At 45.2% G+C, this 22,562-nt stretch overlaps 1 protein-coding gene across 1 annotated transcript in view; it reads left to right on the top strand.

The window, feature by feature from the left end:
* The window catches only part of LOC124047690 (NMDA receptor synaptonuclear signaling and neuronal migration factor-like), a 67,208-nt gene that overhangs the window by 19,442 nt on the left and 25,204 nt on the right, over positions 1–22,562 (top strand). The window contains exons 4-7 of the mRNA XM_046367997.1: positions 155–221; positions 2,535–2,540; positions 16,113–16,165; positions 17,130–17,219. Of these exons, the coding sequence (XP_046223953.1) occupies positions 155–221; positions 2,535–2,540; positions 16,113–16,165; positions 17,130–17,219 (216 nt within the window). The remainder of the gene's footprint in view (positions 1–154; positions 222–2,534; positions 2,541–16,112; positions 16,166–17,129; positions 17,220–22,562) is intronic.

Genomic DNA, 22,562 nt, shown 5'->3' with positions numbered 1-22,562 from the left:
CTCTCTCCCTGTGTGTCTCCCTCTCTCCCCCTGTGGAGTGGACTGGTGCTGTGCCCTTTGAGGTTTCCTATCGTTGCTATAAAGCTTTTAAAAACATACACACTATGTGGCTGGCTGCTACTGTAACTTGCATTCATTATCTCTCTCGCCACAGAGGACAACAACTGGTACCCAAAAGAAAATATGTTCAGCTTTCAGACTGCTTCTACCACCATGCAGGCGTGAGTACCCAGACCTCACACACATACACAGAAGCACGCACACACACACACACACACACACACACACACACACACACACACACACACACACACACACACACACACACACACACACACACACACACACACACACACACACACACACACACACACACACACACACACACACACACACACACACACACACACACATATAATATTATCAAACAAACATACCACATAGAGGACCAAACAGTTAGACACACACATATATGTCCATAGACTAGTGCACACCCACACACATTCACATACATAATATCTCCCACAACAAGCCACAGTTGTCTACAGTAAGCTAGTTACAGTGAATCAGTGTGACCTTAGGGACAGATGCTTGTGCAGGTGCTAGCCCTGCTAACAACTGAACACCTGTCTCTCTGGGAACACACTGACATCCCAGCTAGCACATTTGGTTCCTTGGAAGTTGTGGGAACGTACATTTTTCATTTCCCATTGGCTCTGGGAACTACGTTTCCTGACTGGTAAAACTGAACATTTTTTAAACCTTCTGAGAACGGAAGTGAACATTTTGCCTGATCTGGGAGCGGAAAATGTTAGAGGGATGTGTTAGAGGGTTTCACTATGGTTCCCTGACAGTTTTCCTGGGAGGTTTTATTAATGTTCTGAGAACATGTTAGCTTATTTTGGGTTAATTGTTTTAAACTCCAAGCACAGATAGGACCCACGGAAATGTTTTGCTTAGGCATTAATTATGCAAACACATTTTTTAAATGTTTTATTGTGACACAGCATCAGTGAGTTTCAAACCTATGATCTTCTGTTCTTTACCCTTGGAATTAGTCCACCAGGATGGAGCTAGTAAGGCATCATAAAAAGCTGTTTATTTTAGTCTATTTTAGTCTATTTCAAAGGAAACAAGCCCTCATTAAGATCAGGTGTGGACAATTAGTGGGCGCGCCAACACACCTGAACACACTTAACAAGATAGAGGATAGAGAGAGTTTTGTTATTTTAACATTACTCATGCTTTCTTGCGTTTCTTTATGCAACGTGTTCTTAACGTTCTGAGACCATGACATTAAATAAAACCACGAGGAAACCTACAGACAAACGTTACGCTGATTTTAATCAAAAAACAACTCTCTGTTTGGCATAGAGGGACAAGATTAATATGAGACGAAAGGCAAGTTCCTAACACACTAGAGCTCTGTGAGCCGTCCACAGTAATAGGGGCAGACGTTTTGATCAAGAGAGACCTTTAGAAAATATATACATTTTCGATAACACTAAACATACAAATATGTATTTTACAGTTATAAGGAAAGTGAAATCTTATAGTTAGTTGTTTTATAATTTGATTATACTATATTTAGAAAGCATATAAGTAATTTGAAGCCTTGTACAGTTATGTTGAATAGGAAATACATCATCAAATATTTCATATTTGAATCATATTTGTACTGTGTACTTGAGTTTGTATCCTCAAAAGGGACTACATCTCAGCAATGTATTCCAAAAAAAACCCAGAAAGGTGAGATTTGAACTTTTCTTGGCGTATGAAGCATTACTACTTATTGTTTATGGCCCTCTCATGATAACTAATTACTTTTGGGGATTATGTAGATTACATTTTAGATGACATTCAGTCACATTTAACTGGTTTTAAATAGAACCCTGAGGAAAGCTGTATGAAACGTCATGCTGAAGTACTGAATTTCCAAAAGAAGAATGTCATTTCTTAACATTCTCTGAACTATTTGAAAACATTCCCAATTTCAAACCAAAACATTAACCAAGTCAAAACATGTAACCATGTTTGAGCTTTTAGGAAATGTCCTGTTAAAGTAATGAAATACCTCAAAAATATAAAAGATCCTTAAATATGCTGAGAATTTTCCAAAGTCAAGCAATTATCCTGCATGTTTCCCAGAATGTTGTGGGAAGGTTGTATGCAAAATAACCATAGGACAACTACGCTCTCACCAAGATCTAAGAAACATATGGTTCTCAGAACATTATGTGCTAGATGGGATGTCACTGGGACTCAACATCCAGAAAAAAGCTAAAATATTCTCTCTCTCTCTCTCTCTCTCTCTCTCTCTCTCTCTCTCTCTCTCTCTCTCTCTCTCTCTCTCTCTCTCTCTCTCTCTCTCTCTCTCTCTCTCTCTCTCTCTCTCTCTCTCCTACTCTCTCTCTCATAATGCTTCCTCTCTCCTTTAATACACACAAATTGTAATAGTCAATAGTCACCTATAGGATGTTAATGTCTTTATCTCTCTTTCTCTTTCATGCACTTCTTTCTCTGACCCACTCCAGGATATCGTGAGTATCTTTGACCTGTTGAATCTAGCTTCCCTCCCGCTCCTAAACCCCCTTAACCCTATGACCTTTAACCCCATGACCTGTAACCCTTCCCTGGGCTGAGTGTTTCCCTGGGCTGAGTGCTCTACCAACAGTGAAATCATGTCCTAACCCACTACAACCCATACATAGCCGTTGTAGTTAGCTGAACCCCTATGCAAAACAAACCCATGCAACTGACTGAAACCTTCACTAATCCACTGCAACTGACTGCAACTGAGCCTTTAGCCAACTCCAAAACCAAGCCATGGAAAAGGGCCTCTGTGCGCTGAGCCGTCCTGAGCCCTGTCACCGCAGCTAAACTTAGCTCTAATCCACACTGCAAGAAGACCCTGGGACGACTGGCACAGACAGACAGCTAATAACCCAAACCCAGCAGCAAGATGCAGACTGATCTGGCTGCTGCACTGTTCTCCCTCACCTCTGGCTGCTTGATACCTCCAACTAACCCACATGATCAGCTCTTCAGCTAAACCCCAGCTGGCCCTAACTTCTGACGCTAACCTCCTTAACTAACTCAAACAAAGAGCCAGCATCCCAAATCCTCATGATGCAAACCTAGCCGTTACAGCTACATGCCCCAGAGTACTGTGGCTAAACCCTGCCAATACCCCCCGCCTCCCCTCCTCTTCCGCTACATCTCTCACCCCGTGCTAAGCCAGCATTCTCCCTCTCATCCTTTCATTCTGTGCCACGTCCCGGCAGGGCTTTCCGGGGATTTGTGCAGAGAAAGAGGAGAGAAAGGGAGCTGGATTCGGCTGAAGTCATCCAGAGGTACCTACTGTGTTCCTGGCTGGTCAGGGTGTGCTGCTGTGCTCCAGTACTTGCTGACTCTCCCCAGCCATTATCAATAGAGTAGATGTAGACTCCCAGGAGGTTGTAGAAAACAACATGAGGCACCATGACGTTATTACTATAAGTGAGAGAAAAAAGTGATGCAGACTCTATGCAATACATTTAAACTCTATATCTGCCATGGTATCCTTTATTTTTCTTAAGCTCACAACCATGTATGTAATGGTGTATATATTTATTTCAAAGTAGATTTGTTTAGGACTACCTAGAAACTAGAAACACTCTGTGTGACCCCGATTTAGCCCACTGCAGTAAAAGCTTAACCCTAATTTGCTCCAGGGGCGTTGAACACATTTCACTCCACCTATCCAGTGTATGTGACAATGAAACATATCTCTCATTTATTCCATTCCAGCCATTACAATGAGCCCATCCTCCTATAGCTCCTCACACCAACCTCCTCTGGTGAGGTTGTACACTAGTATGGAACCTGGCTAGCTCAGCGCTAACGTAGCTAAAAACTCACGATGAGCTTGGCTACTGTATATGAGGCATAGTTAGCGATGCAAACCAGGCTAACTGGACAGGTGACTTTGGGAGTGAACCCATTACCCTGGCAGAGTCCGTCAGATGGGCAGTCGGATGAACGGACAGATGTTTTCCCACAATGCCAGGCTGCTGCAGTGAAAAGTCACTGTGGCACGAAGCTAATTAATGGAGGAGCAACACACCCCCATCCCCTCTGTCTTGACATGAAGAGGTGGAGAGAAAGAGAGAGAGATGGAGAGGTAGAGAGAGTGGGAGTAGGAGCAGAGAGGAGACGGGGAAGAGAGGGAGGATACGAGATAGGGAGATTGAGGGAACGTGAGGTGGGAAGAGGTGAGTGGAGAGGTGGGAAAAGAGAGGGAGGACCAGTGTGCATTTGAGCAGCCTTCAGCACACAATAGTCCCAATCAGAATATACACAGAGGGAGAGAGAATGAAGGAGAAAAGGATAGATAGCGCCGGAGGAGCATCCGATCGGCCCTCAGCGCGTGAGCAGCATAGAGAGATAGATGAAGGGAGAGGACAGAGGTAGAGAGAGGACAGAGGTAGAGAGAGGACAGAGGTAGAGAGAGGAGAGAGGTAGAGAGAGGAGAGAGGTAGAAAGAGGACAGAGGTAGAGAGAGGACAGAGGTAGAGAGAGGACAGAGGTAGAGAGAGGAGAGAGGAGAGAGGTAGAGAGAGGAGAGTGGTAGAGAGAGGACAAAGGTAGAGAGAGGACAGAGGTAGAGAGAGGAGAGAGGTAGAAAGAGGACAGAGGTAGAGAGAGGACAAAGGTAGAGAGAGGACAGAGGTAGAGAGAGGAGAGAGGTAGAAAGAGGACAGAGGTAGAGAGAGGACAAAGGTAGAGAGAGGACAGAGGTAGAGAGAGGAGAGAGGTAGAGAGAGGAGAGAGGTAGAGAGAGGAGAGAGGTAGAAAGAGGACAGAGGTAGAGAGAGGACAGAGGTAGAAAGAGGACAGAGGTAGAAAGAGGACAGAGGTAGAGAGAGGACAGAGGTAGAGAGAGGAGAGAGGTAGAAAGAGGACAGAGGTAGAGAGTGGACAGAGGTAGAGAGAGGACAGATGTAGAAAGAGGACAGAGGTAGAGAGTGGACAGAGGTAGAGAGAGGACAGAGAGGTAGAGAGAGGACAGAGGTAGAGACAGAGGAGAGAGGTAGAAAGAGGACAGAGGTAGAGAGAGGACAAAGGTAGAGAGAGGACAGAGGACAGAGGTAGAGAGAGGAGAGAGGTAGAAAGAGGACAGAGGTAGAGAGAGGACAAAGGTAGAGAGAGGACAGAGGTAGAGAGAGGAGAGAGGTAGAGAGAGGAGAGAGGTAGAGAGAGGAGAGAGGTAGAAAGAGGACAGAGGTAGAGAGAGGACAGAGGTAGAGAGAGGACAGAGGTAGAAAGAGGACAGAGGTAGAGAGAGGAGAGAGGTAGAGAGAGGAGAGAGGTAGAAAGAGGACAGAGGTAGAGAGAGGACAGAGGTAGAGAGAGGACAGAGGTAGAGAGAGGAGAGAGGAGAGAGGTAGAGAGAGGAGAGAGGTAGAGAGAGGACAAAGGTAGAGAGAGGACAGAGGTAGAGAGAGGAGAGAGGTAGAAAGAGGACAGAGGTAGAGAGAGGACAAAGGTAGAGAGAGGACAGAGGTAGAGAGAGGAGAGAGGTAGAAAGAGGACAGAGGTAGAGAGAGGACAAAGGTAGAGAGAGGACAGAGGTAGAGAGAGGAGAGAGGTAGAGAGAGGAGAGAGGTAGAGAGAGGAGAGAGGTAGAAAGAGGACAGAGGTAGAGAGAGGACAGAGGTAGAGAGAGGACAGAGGTAGAAAGAGGACAGAGGTAGAAAGAGGACAGAGGTAGAGAGAGGACAGAGGTAGAGAGAGGAGAGAGGTAGAAAGAGGACAGAGGTAGAGAGTGGACAGAGGTAGAGAGAGGACAGATGTAGAAAGAGGACAGAGGTAGAAAGAGGACAGAGGTAGAGAGAGGAGAGTGGTAGAAAGAGGACAGAGGTAGAGAGTGGACAGAGGTAGAGAGAAGACAGAGATAGAGAGAGGACAGAGGTAGAGAGAGGAGAGAGGTAGAAAGAGGACAGAGGTAGAGAGAGGACAAAGGTAGAGAGAGGACAGAGGTAGAGAGAGGAGAGAGGTAGAAAGAGGACAGAGGTAGAGAGAGGACAAAGGTAGAGAGAGGACAGAGGTAGAGAGAGGAGAGAGGTAGAGAGAGGAGAGAGGTAGAGAGAGGAGAGAGGTAGAAAGAGGACAGAGGTAGAGAGAGGACAGAGGTAGAGAGAGGACAGAGGTAGAAAGAGGACAGAGGTAGAAAGAGGACAGAGGTAGAGAGAGGACAGAGGTAGAGAGAGGAGAGAGGTAGAAAGAGGACAGAGGTAGAGAGTGGACAGAGGTAGAGAGAGGACAGATGTAGAAAGAGGACAGAGGTAGAAAGAGGACAGAGGTAGAGAGAGGAGAGTGGTAGAAAGAGGACAGAGGTAGAGAGTGGACAGAGGTAGAGAGAAGACAGAGATAGAGAGAGGAGAGAGGTAGAGAGAGGAGAGAGGTAGAAAGAGGACAGAGGTAGAGAGAGGACAGAGGTAGAGAGAGGACAGAGGTAGAGAGTGGACAGAGGTAGAGAGAGGACAGAGGTAGAGAGTGGACATAGGTAGAGAGAGGACAGAGGTAGAAAGAGGACAGAGGTAGAGAGTGGACAGAGGTAGAGAGAGGACAGAGGTAGAGAGTGGACAGAGGTAGAGAGAGGACGGAGGTAGAAAGAGGACAGAGGTAGAAAGAGGACAGAGGTAGAGAGAGGACAGAGGTAGAGAGAGGAGAGAGGTAGAAAGAGGACAGAGGTAGAGAGTGGACAGAGGTAAAGAGAGGACAGAGGTAGAGAGTGGACAGAGGTAGAGAGAGGACAGAGGTAGAAAGAGGACAGAGGTAGAGAGAGGACAGAGGTAGAGAGAGGAGAGAGGTAGAAAGAGGACAGAGGTAGAGAGTGGACAGAGGTAGAGAGAGGACAGAGGTAGAGAGAGGAGAGAGGTAGAGAGAGGAGAGAGGTAGAAAGAGGACAGAGGTAGAGAGAGGACAGAGGTAGAGAGAGGACAGAGGTAGAGAGAGGAGAGAGGTAGAAAGGGGAGAGAGGTAGAAAGGGGACAGAGGTAGAGAGAGGACAGAGGTAGAGAGAGGAGAGAGGTAGAGAGAGGAGAGAGGTAGAGAGAGGAGAGAGGAAGAAAGAGGACAGAGGTAGAGAGAGGAGAGAGGTAGAGAGAGGAGAGAGGTAGAGAGAGGAGAGAGGTAGAAAGAGGACAGAGGTAGAGAGAGGACAGAGGTAGAGAGAGGAGAGAGGTAGCGAGAGGAGAGAGGTAGAAAGAGGACAGAGGTAGAGAGAGAGGACAGAGGTAGAGAGGGGACAGAGGTAGAGAGAGGACAGAGGTAGAGAGGGGAGAGAGGTAGAAAGAGGACAGAGGTAGAGAGAGGACAGAGGTAGAGAGAGGAGAGAGGTAGAGAGAGGAGAGAGGTAGAAAGAGGACAGAGGTAGAGAGAGAGGACAGAGGTAGAGAGAGGACAGAGGTAGAGAGAGGACAGAGGGAGGAGAGCCGGTGACTCATCCCCAGCTGGCTGAGTGGGCGGAGGGGTGTTTTCTCCTTCTCTTTCATCCTCTCATTAGCCGACGACCTGCTGCATGTCTCTTCTGTGGGCATGCAGAGAAAAAGAGGAGAGCTGGTCTCTGTTCTCCATTCTATCAGCTCACACTCACACCATCCGTCACGCAACGATAGTGATGAGGCTTGCTCTTTTTTAGGGTTGAGGGGTTAGGGAATGTTTGAAAAAGTGTTTTAAAAAGTGTTTTAATCACAATATAAAACTAGTTTGATCCCTCTCTCTCTCTCTCTCTCTCTCTCTCTCTCTCTCTCTCTCTCTCTCTCTCTCTCTTTCTCTCTCTCTCTATCTCTCTCTCTCTCTCATATTTCATCCTCATGTCTCACAATTCTCCACCCATACGTGGTAGCTATGTTTGACCCTGTCTTCATTAGACATGTTGTTGTCCTGGTGAACAATCACAAGGCATTCTGAAGAGATGAAGGGAGGAGAGGAAATGTTTACATATTAGAAATGAGCTATTATACAGAATGAATGGCATGAATAAGGAACGACAGGCTGGCAGTTAAGAGGGGAAAACAGACAGAGCACACAATGATATTGGTTGTTAGTGAAATGTCACTCAAAGCTATGAAGAGGCGTAACACTTTAAGCTGGTCCATGAAGAAGGCTTCTGTATTTTTCTCTTTGATCTAGGCCAGCTATTCCCCAAACTGGGGTACGCATCGGGGGTACGCCAAATAAAAATGTGATTCATGTCCTTTTTTTTTACAAACATTTTTCTTTTTCTTCACATTTTCAAACAGTCCATTTAGTGAGGCCCGCCTCCATAGAGACACATACCAGAGAGGTACTACACCTGCACCTGTCGACAACACACGTTGTTCTGCTTCCACAAACACATCCAATGCTAGCATCAGTAATTCCACATTTGTTGTTTGCCCAGCTAGCATGGACACTGACAGTTGTGAATCTGATGCAGCCGAAGAGCTACTGCCCCCTTACCCAGGGAAAGCACCGATCAACAGACAGGGACGTTGGACCATCGAAATGACGCAAATATGATGAGAACTACATTGATTTGGGGTTCACTTCTATTGGGAGTAGTGCCTTTCCTCAGCCACAGTGTGTTATATGTGCAAAAGTACTATCTCACAACTCGATGAAACCTTCACTCTTGCGCAGACAAAACATGCCAATTTGAAAAATAAGCCACGGGAGTTTTTTGAGCGAGAATTAAGATGACTTTCGAGTAGTAAGACATGTATAAAAGCAACAGATACCATTAATGAGAAGGGTCCAGAAGAGTCTTATATGGTGAGCTACCGAGTGGCTAGGACAGGCAAGCCCCATACTATTGTGGAGGACGTAATTGTTCCTGCTGCCGCGGATATGGCTGGGACAAGGCTGAGGGAAAGGCCAACAACAACTATACAGCAGTGACATGGCAGGACATGTTTTGAAACAATTACTGCTTCGCATACAATGATATGGGCAGCAACCATGTAACACTTTTACAACATACAGAAGTGTGCTGGTTATCAAGGAGCAAAGGATTGACACGTTTTTTTGAATTGAGAGACGGGCTTAAAGTTTCCTTTACTGAACATCATTTTCCCTTGTCTGACCGTTTGCATGATGATGAGTTTCTAACACGACTGGCCTGGGTGATGTTTTTTCTCGCCTGAATGATCTGAGTCTAGGATTACAGGGACTCTTTGCAACTATATTCAATGTGTGGGACATAATTGAGGCTATGATTAAGACGTTGGAGCAATTCTCTGTCTGCGTTAACAAGGACAACACACAGCTATTTCCATCATTCTATGATTTCTTGTGTGCAAATGAATTTAAGCTTACGGACAATGTCAAATGTGATATAGTGAAGCACCTGAGTGAGTTGGGTGCGCAATTACGCAGGTACTTTCCCTAAGCGCATGACACAAACAACTGGATTAGTTATCTCTTTCATGCCCTGCCTCCAGTCCACTTACCGATATCTGAACAAGAGAGCCTCATCGAAATTTCAACAAGCGGTTCTGTGAAAATTTAATTGAATCAGAAGCCACTTCCAGATTTCTGTATGAGGCTCAAGATTATCCTGCCTTGGCAAATCATGCTGTTAAGACACTGCTGCCCTTTGCAACCACGTACCTAATGTGAGAGTGGATTCTCGGCCCTCACTAGCATGAAAACTCAAAATACAGGTAATTATTTTAGACTGAGACTCTCTCCAATACAACCGAACATTGCAGAGTTATGAGCATCCTTTCAAGCACACCCTTCTCATTAACCTTTGGTGAGTTAGTCACAATTTTCGAACAAATAAGGTTTCATATGTAAGATGGCTAAATAAAGAGCAAACTGATTGATTATTATTATATTATTATTTGTGCCCTGGTCCTATAAGACCTCTTTGTCACTTCCCAGGAACCGGGTTGTAACAACAACTCACACTCATTCTTATGTTTAATAAATGTATTGTATTGTACATATATATGGTTATGTAGCAACAGGTACATATATACAGTTATGTAGCAGCAGGTACATATATACAGTTATGTAGCAACAGGTAGATATATACATTATGTAGCATCAGGTGCATATATACAGTTATGTAGCAGCAGGTAGATATATACGTTATGTGGCAGCAGGTAGATATATACAGTTATGTAGCAGCAGGTAGATATATACAGTTATGTAGCATCAGGTGCATATATACAGTTATGTAGCAGCAGGTAGATATATACGTTATGTAGCAGCAGGTAGATATACACGTTATGTAGCAGCAGGTAGATATATACGTTATGTAGCAGCAGGTACATATATACAGTTATGTAGCAGCAGGTAGATATATACGTTATGTAGCAGCAGGTAGATATATACGTTATGTAGCAGCAGGTAGATATATACGTTATGTAGCAGCAGGTAGATATATACATTATGTAGCAGCAGGTAGATATATACATTATGTAGCAGCAGGTAGATATATACATTATGTAGCAGCAGGTAGATATATACAGTTATGTAGCATCAGGTAGATATACACGTTATGTAGCAGCAGGTAGATATATACAGTTATGTAGCAGCAGGTAGATATATACATTATGTAGCAGCAGGTAGATATATACATTATGTAGCAGCAGGTAGATATATACGTTATGTAGCAGCAGGTAGATATATACAGTTATGTAGCAGCAGGTAGATATATACGTTATGTAGCAGCAGGTAGATATACACGTTATGTAGCAGCAGGTAGATATATACAGTTATGTAGCATCAGGTAGATATATACGTTATGTAGCAGCAGGTACATATATACAGTTATGTAGCAGCAGGTAGATATATACAGTTATGTAGCAGCAGGTAGATATATACGTTATGTAGCATCAGGTACATATATACGTTATGTAGCAGCAGGTACATATATACAGTTATGTAGCAGCAGGTAGATATATACAGTTATGTAGCATCAGGTGCATATATACAGTTATGTAGCAGCAGGTAGATATATACGTTATGTAGCAGCAGGTAGATATACACGTTATGTAGCAGCAGGTAGATATATACGTTATGTAGCAGCAGGTACATATATACAGTTATGTAGCAGCAGGTAGATATATACAGTTATGTAGCATCAGGTGCATATATACAGTTATGTAGCAGCAGGTAGATATATACGTTATGTAGCAGCAGGTAGATATACACGTTATGTAGCAGCAGGTAGATATATACGTTATGTAGCAGCAGGTACATATATACAGTTATGTAGCAGCAGGTAGATATATACGTTATGTAGCAGCAGGTAGATATATACGTTATGTAGCAGCAGGTAGATATACACGTTATGTAGCAGCAGGTAGATATATACGTTATGTAGCGTTATGTAGCAGCAGGTAGTACATATATACAGTTATGTAGCATCAGGTAGCATATATACAGTTATGTAGCAGCAGGTAGATATATACGTTATGTAGCAGCAGGTAGATATACACGTTATGTAGCAGCAGGTAGATATATACGTTATGTAGCAGCAGGTACATATATACAGTTATGTAGCAGCAGGTAGATATATACGTTATGTAGCAGCAGGTAGATATATACATTATAGCATGTAGCAGCAGGTAGATATATACATTATGTAGCAGCAGGTAGATATATACATTATGTAGCAGCAGGTAGATATACACGTTATGTAGCAGCAGGTAGATATATACGTTATGTAGCAGCAGGTAGATATATACGTTATGTAGCAGCAGGTAGATATATACATTATGTAGCAGCAGGTAGATATATACAGTTATGTAGCAGCAGGTAGATATATACAGTTATGTAGCAGCAGGTAGATATATACAGTTATGTAGCAGCAGGTAGATATATACGTTATGTAGCAGCAGGTAGATATATACAGTTATGTAGCAGCAGGTAGATATATACAGTTATGTAGCAGCAGGTAGATATATACAGTTATGTAGCAGCAGGTAGATATATACAGTTATGTAGCAGCAGGTAGATATATACAGTTATGTAGCAGCAGGTAGATATATACAGTTATGTAGCAGCAGGTAGATATATACAGTTATGTAGCAGCAGGTAGATATATACAGTTATGTAGCAGCAGGTAGATATATACAGTTATGTAGCAGCAGGTAGCAGTTATGTAGCAGCAGGTAGATATACACGTTATGTAGCAGCAGGTAGATATATACGTTATGTAGCAGCAGGTAGATATATACAGTTATGTAGCAGCAGGTAGATATATACAGTTATGTAGCAGCAGGTAGATATATACAGTTATGTAGCAGCAGGTAGATATATACAGTTATGTAGCAGCAGGTAGATATACACGTTATGTAGCAGCAGGTAGATATATACATTATGTAGCAGCAGGTAGATATATACATTATGTAGCAGCAGGTAGATATATACGTTATGTAGCAGCAGGTAGATATATACGTTATGTAGCATCAGGTAGATATATACGTTATGTAGCAGCAGGTAGATAGCAGGTACGTTATGTAGCAGCAGGTAGTTATGTAGCAGCAGGTAGATATATACGTTATGTAGCAGCAGGTAGATATATACAGTTATGTAGCAGCGTTATGTAGCAGCAGGTAGATATATACAGTTATGTAGCAGCAGGTAGATATATACGTTATGTAGCAGCAGGTAGATATATACGTTATGTAGCAGCAGGTAGATATACACGTTATGTAGCAGCAGGTAGATATATACGTTATGTAGCAGCAGGTACATATATACAGTTATGTAGCAGCAGGTAGATATATACGTTATGTAGCAGCAGGTAGATATATACGTTATGTAGCAGCAGGTAGATATATACATTATGTAGCAGCAGGTAGATATATACATTATGTAGCAGCAGGTAGATATACACGTTATGTAGCAGCAGGTAGATATATACGTTATGTAGCAGCAGGTAGATATATACGTTATGTAGCAGCAGGTAGATATATACATTATGTAGCAGCAGGTAGATATATACAGTTATGTAGCAGCAGGTAGATATATACAGTTATGTAGCAGCAGGTAGATATATACGTTATACAGTTATGTAGCAGCAGGTAGATATATACGTTATGTAGCAGCAGGTAGATATATACGTTATGTAGCAGCAGGTTATGTAGCAGCAGGTAGATATATACAGTTATGTAGCAGCAGGTAGATATATACAGTTATGTAGCAGCAGGTAGATATATACAGTTATGTAGCAGCAGGTAGATATATAGTTATGTAGCAGGTAGATAGTTATGTTATGTAGCAGCAGGTAGATATATACAGTTATGTAGCAGCAGGTAGATATATACAGTTATGTAGCAGCAGGTAGATATATACGTTATGTAGCAGCAGGTAGATATATACAGTTATGTAGCAGCAGGTAGATATACACGTTATGTAGCAGCAGGTAGATATATACGTTATGTAGCAGCAGGTAGATATATACAGTTATGTAGCAGCAGGTAGATATATACAGTTATGTAGCAGCAGGTAGATATATACAGTTATGTAGCAGCAGGTAGATATATACAGTTATAGCAGCAGTTATGTAGCAGCAGGTAGATATACACGTTATGTAGCAGCAGGTAGATAGATATACGTTATGTAGCAGCAGGTAGATACGTTATGTAGCAGCAGTTATGTAGCAGCAGGTAGATATATACAGTTATGTAGCAGCAGGTAGATATATACAGTTATGTAGCAGCAGGTAGATATATACAGTTATGTAGCAGCAGGTAGATATATACAGTTATGTAGCAGCAGGTAGATATATACGTTATGTAGCAGCAGGTAGATATATACAGTTATGTAGCAGCAGGTAGATATATACGTTATGTAGCAGCAGGTAGATATACACGTTATGTAGCAGCAGGTAGATATATACAGTTATGTAGCAGCAGGTAGATATATACAGTTATGTAGCATCAGGTAGATATATACAGTTATGTAGCAGCAGGTAGATATATACAGTTATGTAGCAGCAGGTAGATATATATAGTTATGTAGCATCAGGTACATATATACAATTATGTAGCAGCAGGTACATATATACAGTTATGTAGCATCAGGTACATATATACAGTTATGTAGCAGCAGGTACATATATACAGTTATGTAACAGCAGGTAGATAAATACATTATGTAGCAACAGGTACATATATACAGTTATGTAGCAGCAGGTACATATATACAGTTATGTAGCAGCAGGTACATATATACAGTTAAGTAGCAGCAGGTAGATAAATACATTATGTAGCAGCAGGTACATATATACAGTTATGTAACAGCAGGTAGATAAATACATTATGTAGCAACAGGTACATATATACAGTTATGTAGCAGCAGGTACATATATACAGTTATGTAGCAGCAGGTACATATATACAGTTAAGTAGCAGCAGGTAGATATATACATTATGTAGCAACAGGTACATATATACAGTTATGTAGCAGCAGGTACATATATACAGTTATGTAGCAGCAGGTAGATATATACAGTTATGTAGCAGCAGGTACATATATACAGTTATGTAGCATCAGGTAGATATATACAGTTATGTAGCAGCAGGTACATATATACAGTTATGTAGCATCAGGTAGATATATACAGTTATGTAGCATCAGGTACATATATACAGTTATGTAGCATCAGGTACATATATACAGTTATGTAGCATCAGGTAGATATATACAGTTATGTAGCATCAGGTACATATATACAGTTATGTAGCAGCAGGTACATATATACAGTTATGTAGCAACAGGTAGATATATACAGTTATGTAGCAACAGGTACATATATACAGTTATGTAGCATCAGGTAGATATATACAGTTATGTAGCATCAGGTACATATATACAGTTATGTAGCATCAGGTAGATATATACAGTTATGTAGCATCAGGTACAAATATACAGTTATGTAACAACAGGTAGATATATACAGTTATGTAGCAGCAGGTACATATATACAGTTATGTAGCAGCAGGTAGATATATACATTATGTAGCAGCAGGTACATATATACGGTTATGTAACAACAGGTAGATATATACAGTTATGTAGCATCAGGTACATATATACAGTTATGTAGCAGCAGGTACATATATACAGTTATGTAGCAACAGGTAGATATATACAGTTATGTAGCAGCAGGTACATATATACAGTTATGTAGCAGCAGGTAGATATATACATTATGTAGCAACAGGTAGATATATACATTATGTAGCAACAGGTAGATATATACAGTTATGTAGCATCAGGTACATATATACAGTTATGTAGCAACAGGTACATATATACGGTTATGTAGCAGCAGTTGAATGGTCCAATGTTACTTAAAACACTCATCTGACAGACCTAAATTATGAAATAATTTCTGAAATCTTTATTTAAAAAAATGTTGTGCACGTCTCTCTCACACTTTTTATCTTATTGGTTAAGTCACAAATGGCACCCTATTCCCTACATATATACTGCACTACTTTCCACAGTGCTCTGGTCAAAAGAAGTACACTATGTAGAGTGCCATTTGGGGCACATACACTCTCTTTCCCTTATTAACTCACTTCCTCCTCTAAATGATTCTTCCCTTCTTTTCCTCCTCCTCCTCCTCCTCCCCCTCCTCCCCCTTCTCCCTCTCTCCCCATATCCTTCTCCTCCTCCTCCTCCTTCTCCCTCTCTCCCCATATCCATCTCCTCCTTCTCCTCCTCCCTCTCTCCCCATATCCTTCTCCTCCTCCTCCTCCTCCTTCTCCCTCTCTCCCCATATCCATCTCCTCCTCCTCCCCCTCCTCCTCCTTCTCCCTCTCTCCCCATATCCATCTCCTCCTCCTCCTTCTCCCTCTCTCCCCATATCCTTCTCCTCCTCCTCCTTCTCCCTCTCTCCCCATATCCATCTCCTCCTCCTCCTTCTCCCTCTCTCCCCATATCCATCTCCTCCTCCTCCTTCTCCCTCTCTCCCCATATGCATCTCCTCCTCCTCCTCCTCCTCCTCCCTCTCTTCTCATATCCATCTCCTCCTCCTCCTCCCTCTCTCCCCATCTCCATCTCCTCTTCCTCTTCCTCCTCCCCCTCCTCCTTCTCCCTCTCTCCCCATCTGCCCACAGGAACTTCCGGAAGCATCTTAGAATGGTGGGCAGCAGGAGAATGAAGGCACAGAGTGAGTCACAGTGTTACTGTGTGCTGTGTTTTCTCCCAACATGTCCTCCCCCATCAGTGGTTTTGTGTCTTGTTGTCTTTGTGTTTATGCATGGCCCTGTGTGTGATGTGCGCTATCGCTATGTATATTGGTGTGTGGCATGCCGAGTGTCTGTGTGTTGGCACACGTTTGATGAACCTACAGTGTGTGTGTTATAGCTGGTGTTGAGGCATAATCGATGCTGGATATGCTAATCGTTAAGCTAATGAATGAAATATCTCCCCAGTCTCTCATTGGTGAGGCTGCATTTGTTGCACCTAGCTAAACTCATCCACCCAGGGATGGTGTGTGTGTGTGTGTGTGTGTGTGTGTGTGTGTGTGTGTGTGTGTGTGTGTGTGTGTGTGTGTGTGTGTGTGTGTGTGTGTGTGTGTGTGTGTGTGTGTGTGTGTGTGTGTGTGTGTGTGTGTGTGTGTGTGTGTGTGTGTGTGTGTGTGTGTGTGTGTGTGTGTGTGTGTGTGTGCGTGCGTGTGTGTGTGCGTGAGCATACGTGTGCGTGTGAGCATACGTGTGCGTACATGCTTGTGTGTATGTACAATGAACCGTGTGTTGGGTGTTCAGGGTGTATGTGTTAAGGGTGTATGTGTTAAGGGTGTATGTGTTCAGGGTGTGTCTGTTCAGGGTGTGTGTGTTCAGGGTGTGTGTGTTCAGGGTATGTCTGTTCAGGGTGTGTGTGTTCAGGGTGTGTGTGTTCAGGGTGTGTGTGTTAAGGGTGTATGTGTTCAGGGTGTGTCTGTTCAGGGTGTGTCTGTTCAGGGTGTGTCTGTTCATGGTGTGTGTGTTCAGGGTGTGTGTGTTCAGGGTGTGTGTGTTCAGGGTGTATGTGTTAAGGGTGTATGTGTTCAGGGTGTGTGTGTTCAGGGTGTGTGTGTTCAGGGTGTGTGTATGGTGCATGGGTGTGTGACTTTCTCTCCCCACCTTCACTAGCATTTGCCGAGCGTAGAGCGAAGAGTTTCAACCGCTCCTGGAGTGACCCCACCCCTGTCAAGAATGACTCTTCACATGCCACCAGAGACAGTGAGTCAATACAGTCACACACATTAATAGACACACTCACTAAAACACACACAAACAGGCACAAACATTACTATACACACTTACCACATTTAACTCTGTACCATTTATTCCATTCCAGCCATTCAGGGATTCAAACTAGTCACCTTTCGGCAAAATTCGCCGTTTTGAATCCAAAATAGGTGACCTATGTGATTCATGTAGATCTAATGAGACATTTTTGATAAGTCTTTCTCTCTTTCTCAACACAGTGGATAAAAGGGGTATCCCAGGTGTACTCTCTGCCTGAAAGAGATCCATTATGCCAACGGGTATCATGCTCTGCTGGCACATTGTAGAACAGATGTCCACAGGCAGAAAGTGTACAATGTAATGATGTGCTGTGTAGCCCAAAGATATTGTTTTTGTTGTGTTGAACTAGACAGTAACACGTATGTGTGAGTGAGGGTGATTGTCATTTTTTAAACTCATTGAACGTTATTTTTGCACACATGTAGCCTTGTGGCCACTATAATAGAGCAAAAATAGAATGCCGGTTTGTTTAATTCTATTTCTACTTACAGATGTTTTTTCCCCAAGTGCAATATTTATGTGTGTGGTCACAAGCATTCTATTATAAATGCTGTCATGGTAACAAGTGTTCTATTATAAAGGCTGTCATGGTAACAAGTGTTCTATTATAAAGGCTGTCATGGTAACAAGTGTTCTATTCTAAAGGCTGTCATGGTAACAGGCATTCTATTATAAATGCTGTCATGGTAACAAGCGTTCTATTATAAAGGCTGTCATGGTAACAAGCGTTCTATTATAATTGCTGTCATGGTAACAAGCATTCTATTATAAATGCTGTCATGGGAACAAGCATTCTATTATAAACGCTGTCATGGTAACAAGCATTCTATTATAAACGCTGTCATGGTAACAAGCATTCTATTATAAACGCTGTCATGGTAACAAGCATTCTATTATAAAGGCTGTCATGGTAACAAGCATTCTATTATAAACGCTGTCATGGTAACAAGCATTCTATTATAAAGGCTGTCATGGTAACAAGCGTTCTATTATAATTGCTGTCATGGTAACAAACATTCTATTATAAAGGCTGTCATGGTAACAGGCATTCTATTATAAATGCTGTCATGGTAACACGTGTTCTATTATAAAGGCTGTCATGGTAACAAGCGTTCTATTATAATTGCTGTCATGGTAACAAGCATTCTATTATAAGGGCTGTCATGGTAACAGGCGTTCTATTATAAATGCTGTCATGGCTAACTGTAATATTAGTGGGGTTTTTCTCAAGATTTGAGTGTAGTAAAGTCTAGGCAACAATTAACATTGGATTGCTTTCTTAAAAATTTTTTTTTAGGTTGACATCAACCACTTTTTATTTTACACACAGACTTATCATATAGATCATATTCTTTGTTGTTTAATTAGTTTAAACCTGCATTTCCTCCAAGCAGGGATTTATTGCATGTTTCAGTGCAACAAAAAAAAAGTGTCACCTTTTTGCTCTCAGCAGTTTGCATCCCTGGCCATGACAATGAGCCCATCCTCCTTTAGCTCTTCCCACCAGCCTCCACTGATACACACACACACTCACATACAGGCACAGACACAGACAAACACACTTATACACTCACACACAAGTACAAGTATGCTGAAACATTTATGGTAAAATACACACACACACAAATCGGCTGTCCCTGCTGTTGACTCTGACCCTGTCTGTCTGTCTCCTTCTGGCCGTGGGTATGTCTCCAAATTTGTGATGCTCTCTCTCTTTCTCTGTGAGTATTTGCTCTCTTTCTCTGTGAGTATTTGTCTCAAATGGTCTGGGAGTGTGTGAAGCGTCGGTCTGGGAGTGTGTGAAGCGCAGGTCTGGGAGTGTGTGAAGCGCCAGTCTGGGAGTGTGTGAAGCACCGGTCTGGGAGTGTATGAAACGCCGGTCTGGGAGTCTGTGAAGCGCCGGTCTGGGAGTTTGTGAAGCGCCGGTCTGGGAGTGTGTGAAGCGCCGGTCTGGGAGTGTGTGAAGCGCAGGTCTGGGAGTGTGTGAAGCGTCGGTCTGAGAGTGTGTGAAGCGTAGGTCTGGGAGTGTGTGAAGCGTCGGTCATGGAGTGTGTGAAGCACCGGTCTGGGAGTGTGTGAAGCACCGGTCTGGGAGTGTGTGAAGCGTCGGTCTGGGAGTGTGTGAAGCGCAGGTCTGGGAGTGTGTGAAGCGTCGGTCTGGGAGTGTGTGAAGCGCCGGTCTGGGAGTGTGTGAAGCGCAGGTCTGGGAGTGTGTGAAGCGCAGGTCTGGGAGTGTGTGAAGCGCCGGTCTGGGAGTGTGTGAAGCGTCGGTCTGGGAGTGTGTGAAGCGCCGGTCTGGGAGTGTGTGAAGCGCAGGTCTGGGAGTGTGTGAAGCGCAGGTCTGGGAGTGTGTGAAGTGCCGGTCTGGGAGTGTGTGAAGCGTCGGTCTGGGAGTGTGTGAAGCGCAGGTCTGGGAGTGTGTGAAGCGCCGGTCTGGGAGTGTGTGAAGCGTCGGTCTGGGAGTGTGTGAAGCGCAGGTCTGGGAGTGTGTGAAGCGCAGGTCTGGGAGTGTGTGAAGCGTCGGTCTGGGAGTGTGTGAAGCGACGGTCTGGGAGTGTGTGAAGCGCCGGTCTGGGAGCGTCGGTCTGGGAGTGTGAAGCGCAGGTCGTCGGTCTGGGAGTGTGTGAAGCGCAGGTCTGGGAGTGTGTGAAGCGCAGGTCTGGGAGTGTGTGAAGCGCAGGTCTGGGAGTGTGTGAAGCGACGGTCTGGGAGTGTGTGAAACGCAGGTCTGGGAGTGTGTGAAGCACCGGTCTGGGAATGTGTGAAGCGCAGGTCTGGGAGTGTGTGAAGCGCCGGCCTGGGAGTGTGTGAAGCGCCGGTCTGGGAGTGTGTGAAGCGCCGGTCTGGGAGTGTGTGAAGCGCAGGTCTGGGAGTGTGTGAAGCGCCGGTCTGGGAGTGTGTGAAGCGTTGGTTTGGGAGTGTGTGAAGCGCCGGTCTGGGAGTGTGTGAAGCGCAGGTCTGGGAGTGCGTGAGGCGCAGGTCTGGGAGTGTGTGAAGCGTCGGTCTGGGAGTGTGTGAAGCGACGGTCTGGGAGTGTGTGAAGCGCCGGTCTGGGAGTGTGTGAAGCGTCGGTCTGGGAGTGTGTGAAGCGCAGGTATGGGAGTGTGTGAAGCACCAGTCTGGGAGTGTGTGAAGCGTCGGTCTGGGAGTGTGTGAAGCACCAGTCTGGGAGTGTGTGAAGCGTCGGTCTGGGAGTGTGTGAAGCGCAGGTCTTGGAGTGTATGAAGCGTCGGTCTGGGAGTGTGTGAAGCGTCGGTCTGGGAGTGTGTGAAGCGTCGGTCTGGGAGTGTGTGAAGCGTCGGTCTGGGAGTGTGTGAAGCGTCGGTCTGAAGAACCGGTCTGGGAGTGTGTGAAGCGTCGGTCTGGGAGTGTGTGAAGCGTCGGTCTGGGAGTGTGTGAAGCACCGGTCTGGGAGTGTGTGAAGCGTCGGTCTGGGAGTGTGTGAAGCGCAGGTCTGGGAGTGTGTGAAGCGTCGGTCTGGGAGTGTGTGAAGCGTCGGTCTGGGAGTGTGTGAAGCGCGTCAGGTCTGGGAGTGTGTGAAGCGTCAGGTCTGGGAGTGTGTGAAGCACCAGTCTGGGAGTGTGTGAAGCGTCGGTCTGGGAGTGTGTGAAGCGCAGGTCTGGGAGTGTGTGAAGCGCAGGTCTGGGAGTGTGTGAAGCGCAGGTCTGGGAGTGTGTGAAGCGCAGGTCTGGGAGTGTGTGAAGCGTCGGTCTGGGAGTGTGTGAAGCGCAGGTCTGGGAGTGTGTGAAGCGTCGGTCTGGGAGTGTGTGAAGCGTCGGTCTGGGAGTGTGTGAAGCGTCGGTCTGGGAGTGTGTGAAGCGTCGGTCTGGGAGTGTGTGAAGCGTCGGTCTGGGAGTGTGTGAAGCACCGGTCTGGGAGTGTGTGAAGCGTCGGTCTGGGAGTGTGTGAAGCGCAGGTCTGGGAGTGTGTGAAGCGTCGGTCTGGGAGTGTGTGAAGCGTCGGTCTGGGAGTGTGTGAAGCGCAGGTCTGGGAGTGTGTGAAGCGTCGGTCTGGGAGTGTGTGAAGCACCAGTCTGGGAGTGTGTGAAGCGTCGGTCTGGGAGTGTGTGAAGCGCAGGTCTGGGAGTGTGTGAAGCGCAGGTCTGGGAGTGTGTGAAGCGCCGGTCTGGGAGTGTGTGAAGCGTCGGTCTGGGAGTGTGTGAAGCGTCGGTCTGGGAGTGTGTGAAGCGTCGGTCTGGGAGTGTGTGAAGCGTCGGTCTGGGAGTGTGTGAAGCGTCGGTCTGGGAGTGTGTGAAGCGTCGGTCTGGGAGTGTGTGAAGCGTCGGTCTGGGAGTGTGTGAAGCGTCGGTCTGGGAGTGTGTGAAGCGTCGGTCTGGGAGTGTGTGAAGCGTCGGTCTGGGAGTGTGTGAAGCGTCGGTCTGGGAGTGTGTGAAGCGCCGGTCTGGGAGTGTGTGAAGCACCAGTCTGGGAGTGTGAAGCGTCGGTCTGGGAGTGTGTGAAGCGTCGGTCTGGGAGTGTGTGAAGCGTCGGTCTGGGAGTGTGTGAAGCGTCGGTCTGGGAGTGTGTGAAGTGTCGGTCTGGGAGTGTGTGAAGCGTCGGTCTGGGAGTGTGTGAAGCGTCGGTCTGGGAGTGTGTGAAGCACCAGTCTGGGAGTGTGTGAAGCGTCGGTCTGGGAGTGTGTGAAGCGTCGGTCTGGGAGTGTGTGAAGCGTCGGTCTGGGAGTGTGTGAAGAGTCGGTCTGGGAGTGTGTGAAGCACCAGTCTGGGAGTGTGTGAAGCGTCGGTCTGGGAGTGTGTGAAGCGTCGGTCTGGGAGTGTGTGAAGCGTCGGTCTGGGAGTGTGTGAAGCGTCGGTCTGGGAGTGTGTGAAGCGTCGGTCTGGGAGTGTGTGAAGCACCGGTCTGGGAGTGTGTGAAGCGCCGGTCTGGGAGTGTGTGAAGCGTCGGTCTGGGAGTGTGTGAAGCGCCGGTCTGGGAGTGTGTGAAGAGTCGGTCTGGGAGTGTGTGAAGCACCAGTCTGGGAGTGTGTGAAGCGTCGGTCTGGGAGTGTGTGAAGCGTCGGTCTGGGAGTGTGTGAAGCGTCGGTCTGGGAGTGTGTGAAGCGTCGGTCTGGGAGTGTGTGAAGCGCCGGTCTGGGAGTGTGTGAAGCACCGGTCTGGGAGTGTGTGAAGCGTCGGTCTGGGAGTGTGTGAAGCGCAGGTCTGGGAGTGTGTGAAGCGCCGGTCTGGGAGTGTGTGAAGCGCCGGTCTGGGAGTGTGTGTGTATAAGCACTGTATGTTTATATGTCTGCATGTCTTTTTCTCTGTAGTCTCTTGAA

Source organism: Oncorhynchus gorbuscha, linkage group LG11 (genome assembly GCF_021184085.1).
Source record: "Oncorhynchus gorbuscha isolate QuinsamMale2020 ecotype Even-year linkage group LG11, OgorEven_v1.0, whole genome shotgun sequence".
Taxonomy (NCBI): domain Eukaryota; kingdom Metazoa; phylum Chordata; class Actinopteri; order Salmoniformes; family Salmonidae; genus Oncorhynchus; species Oncorhynchus gorbuscha.
This window is presented reverse-complemented; position numbering and strand designations above follow the sequence as displayed.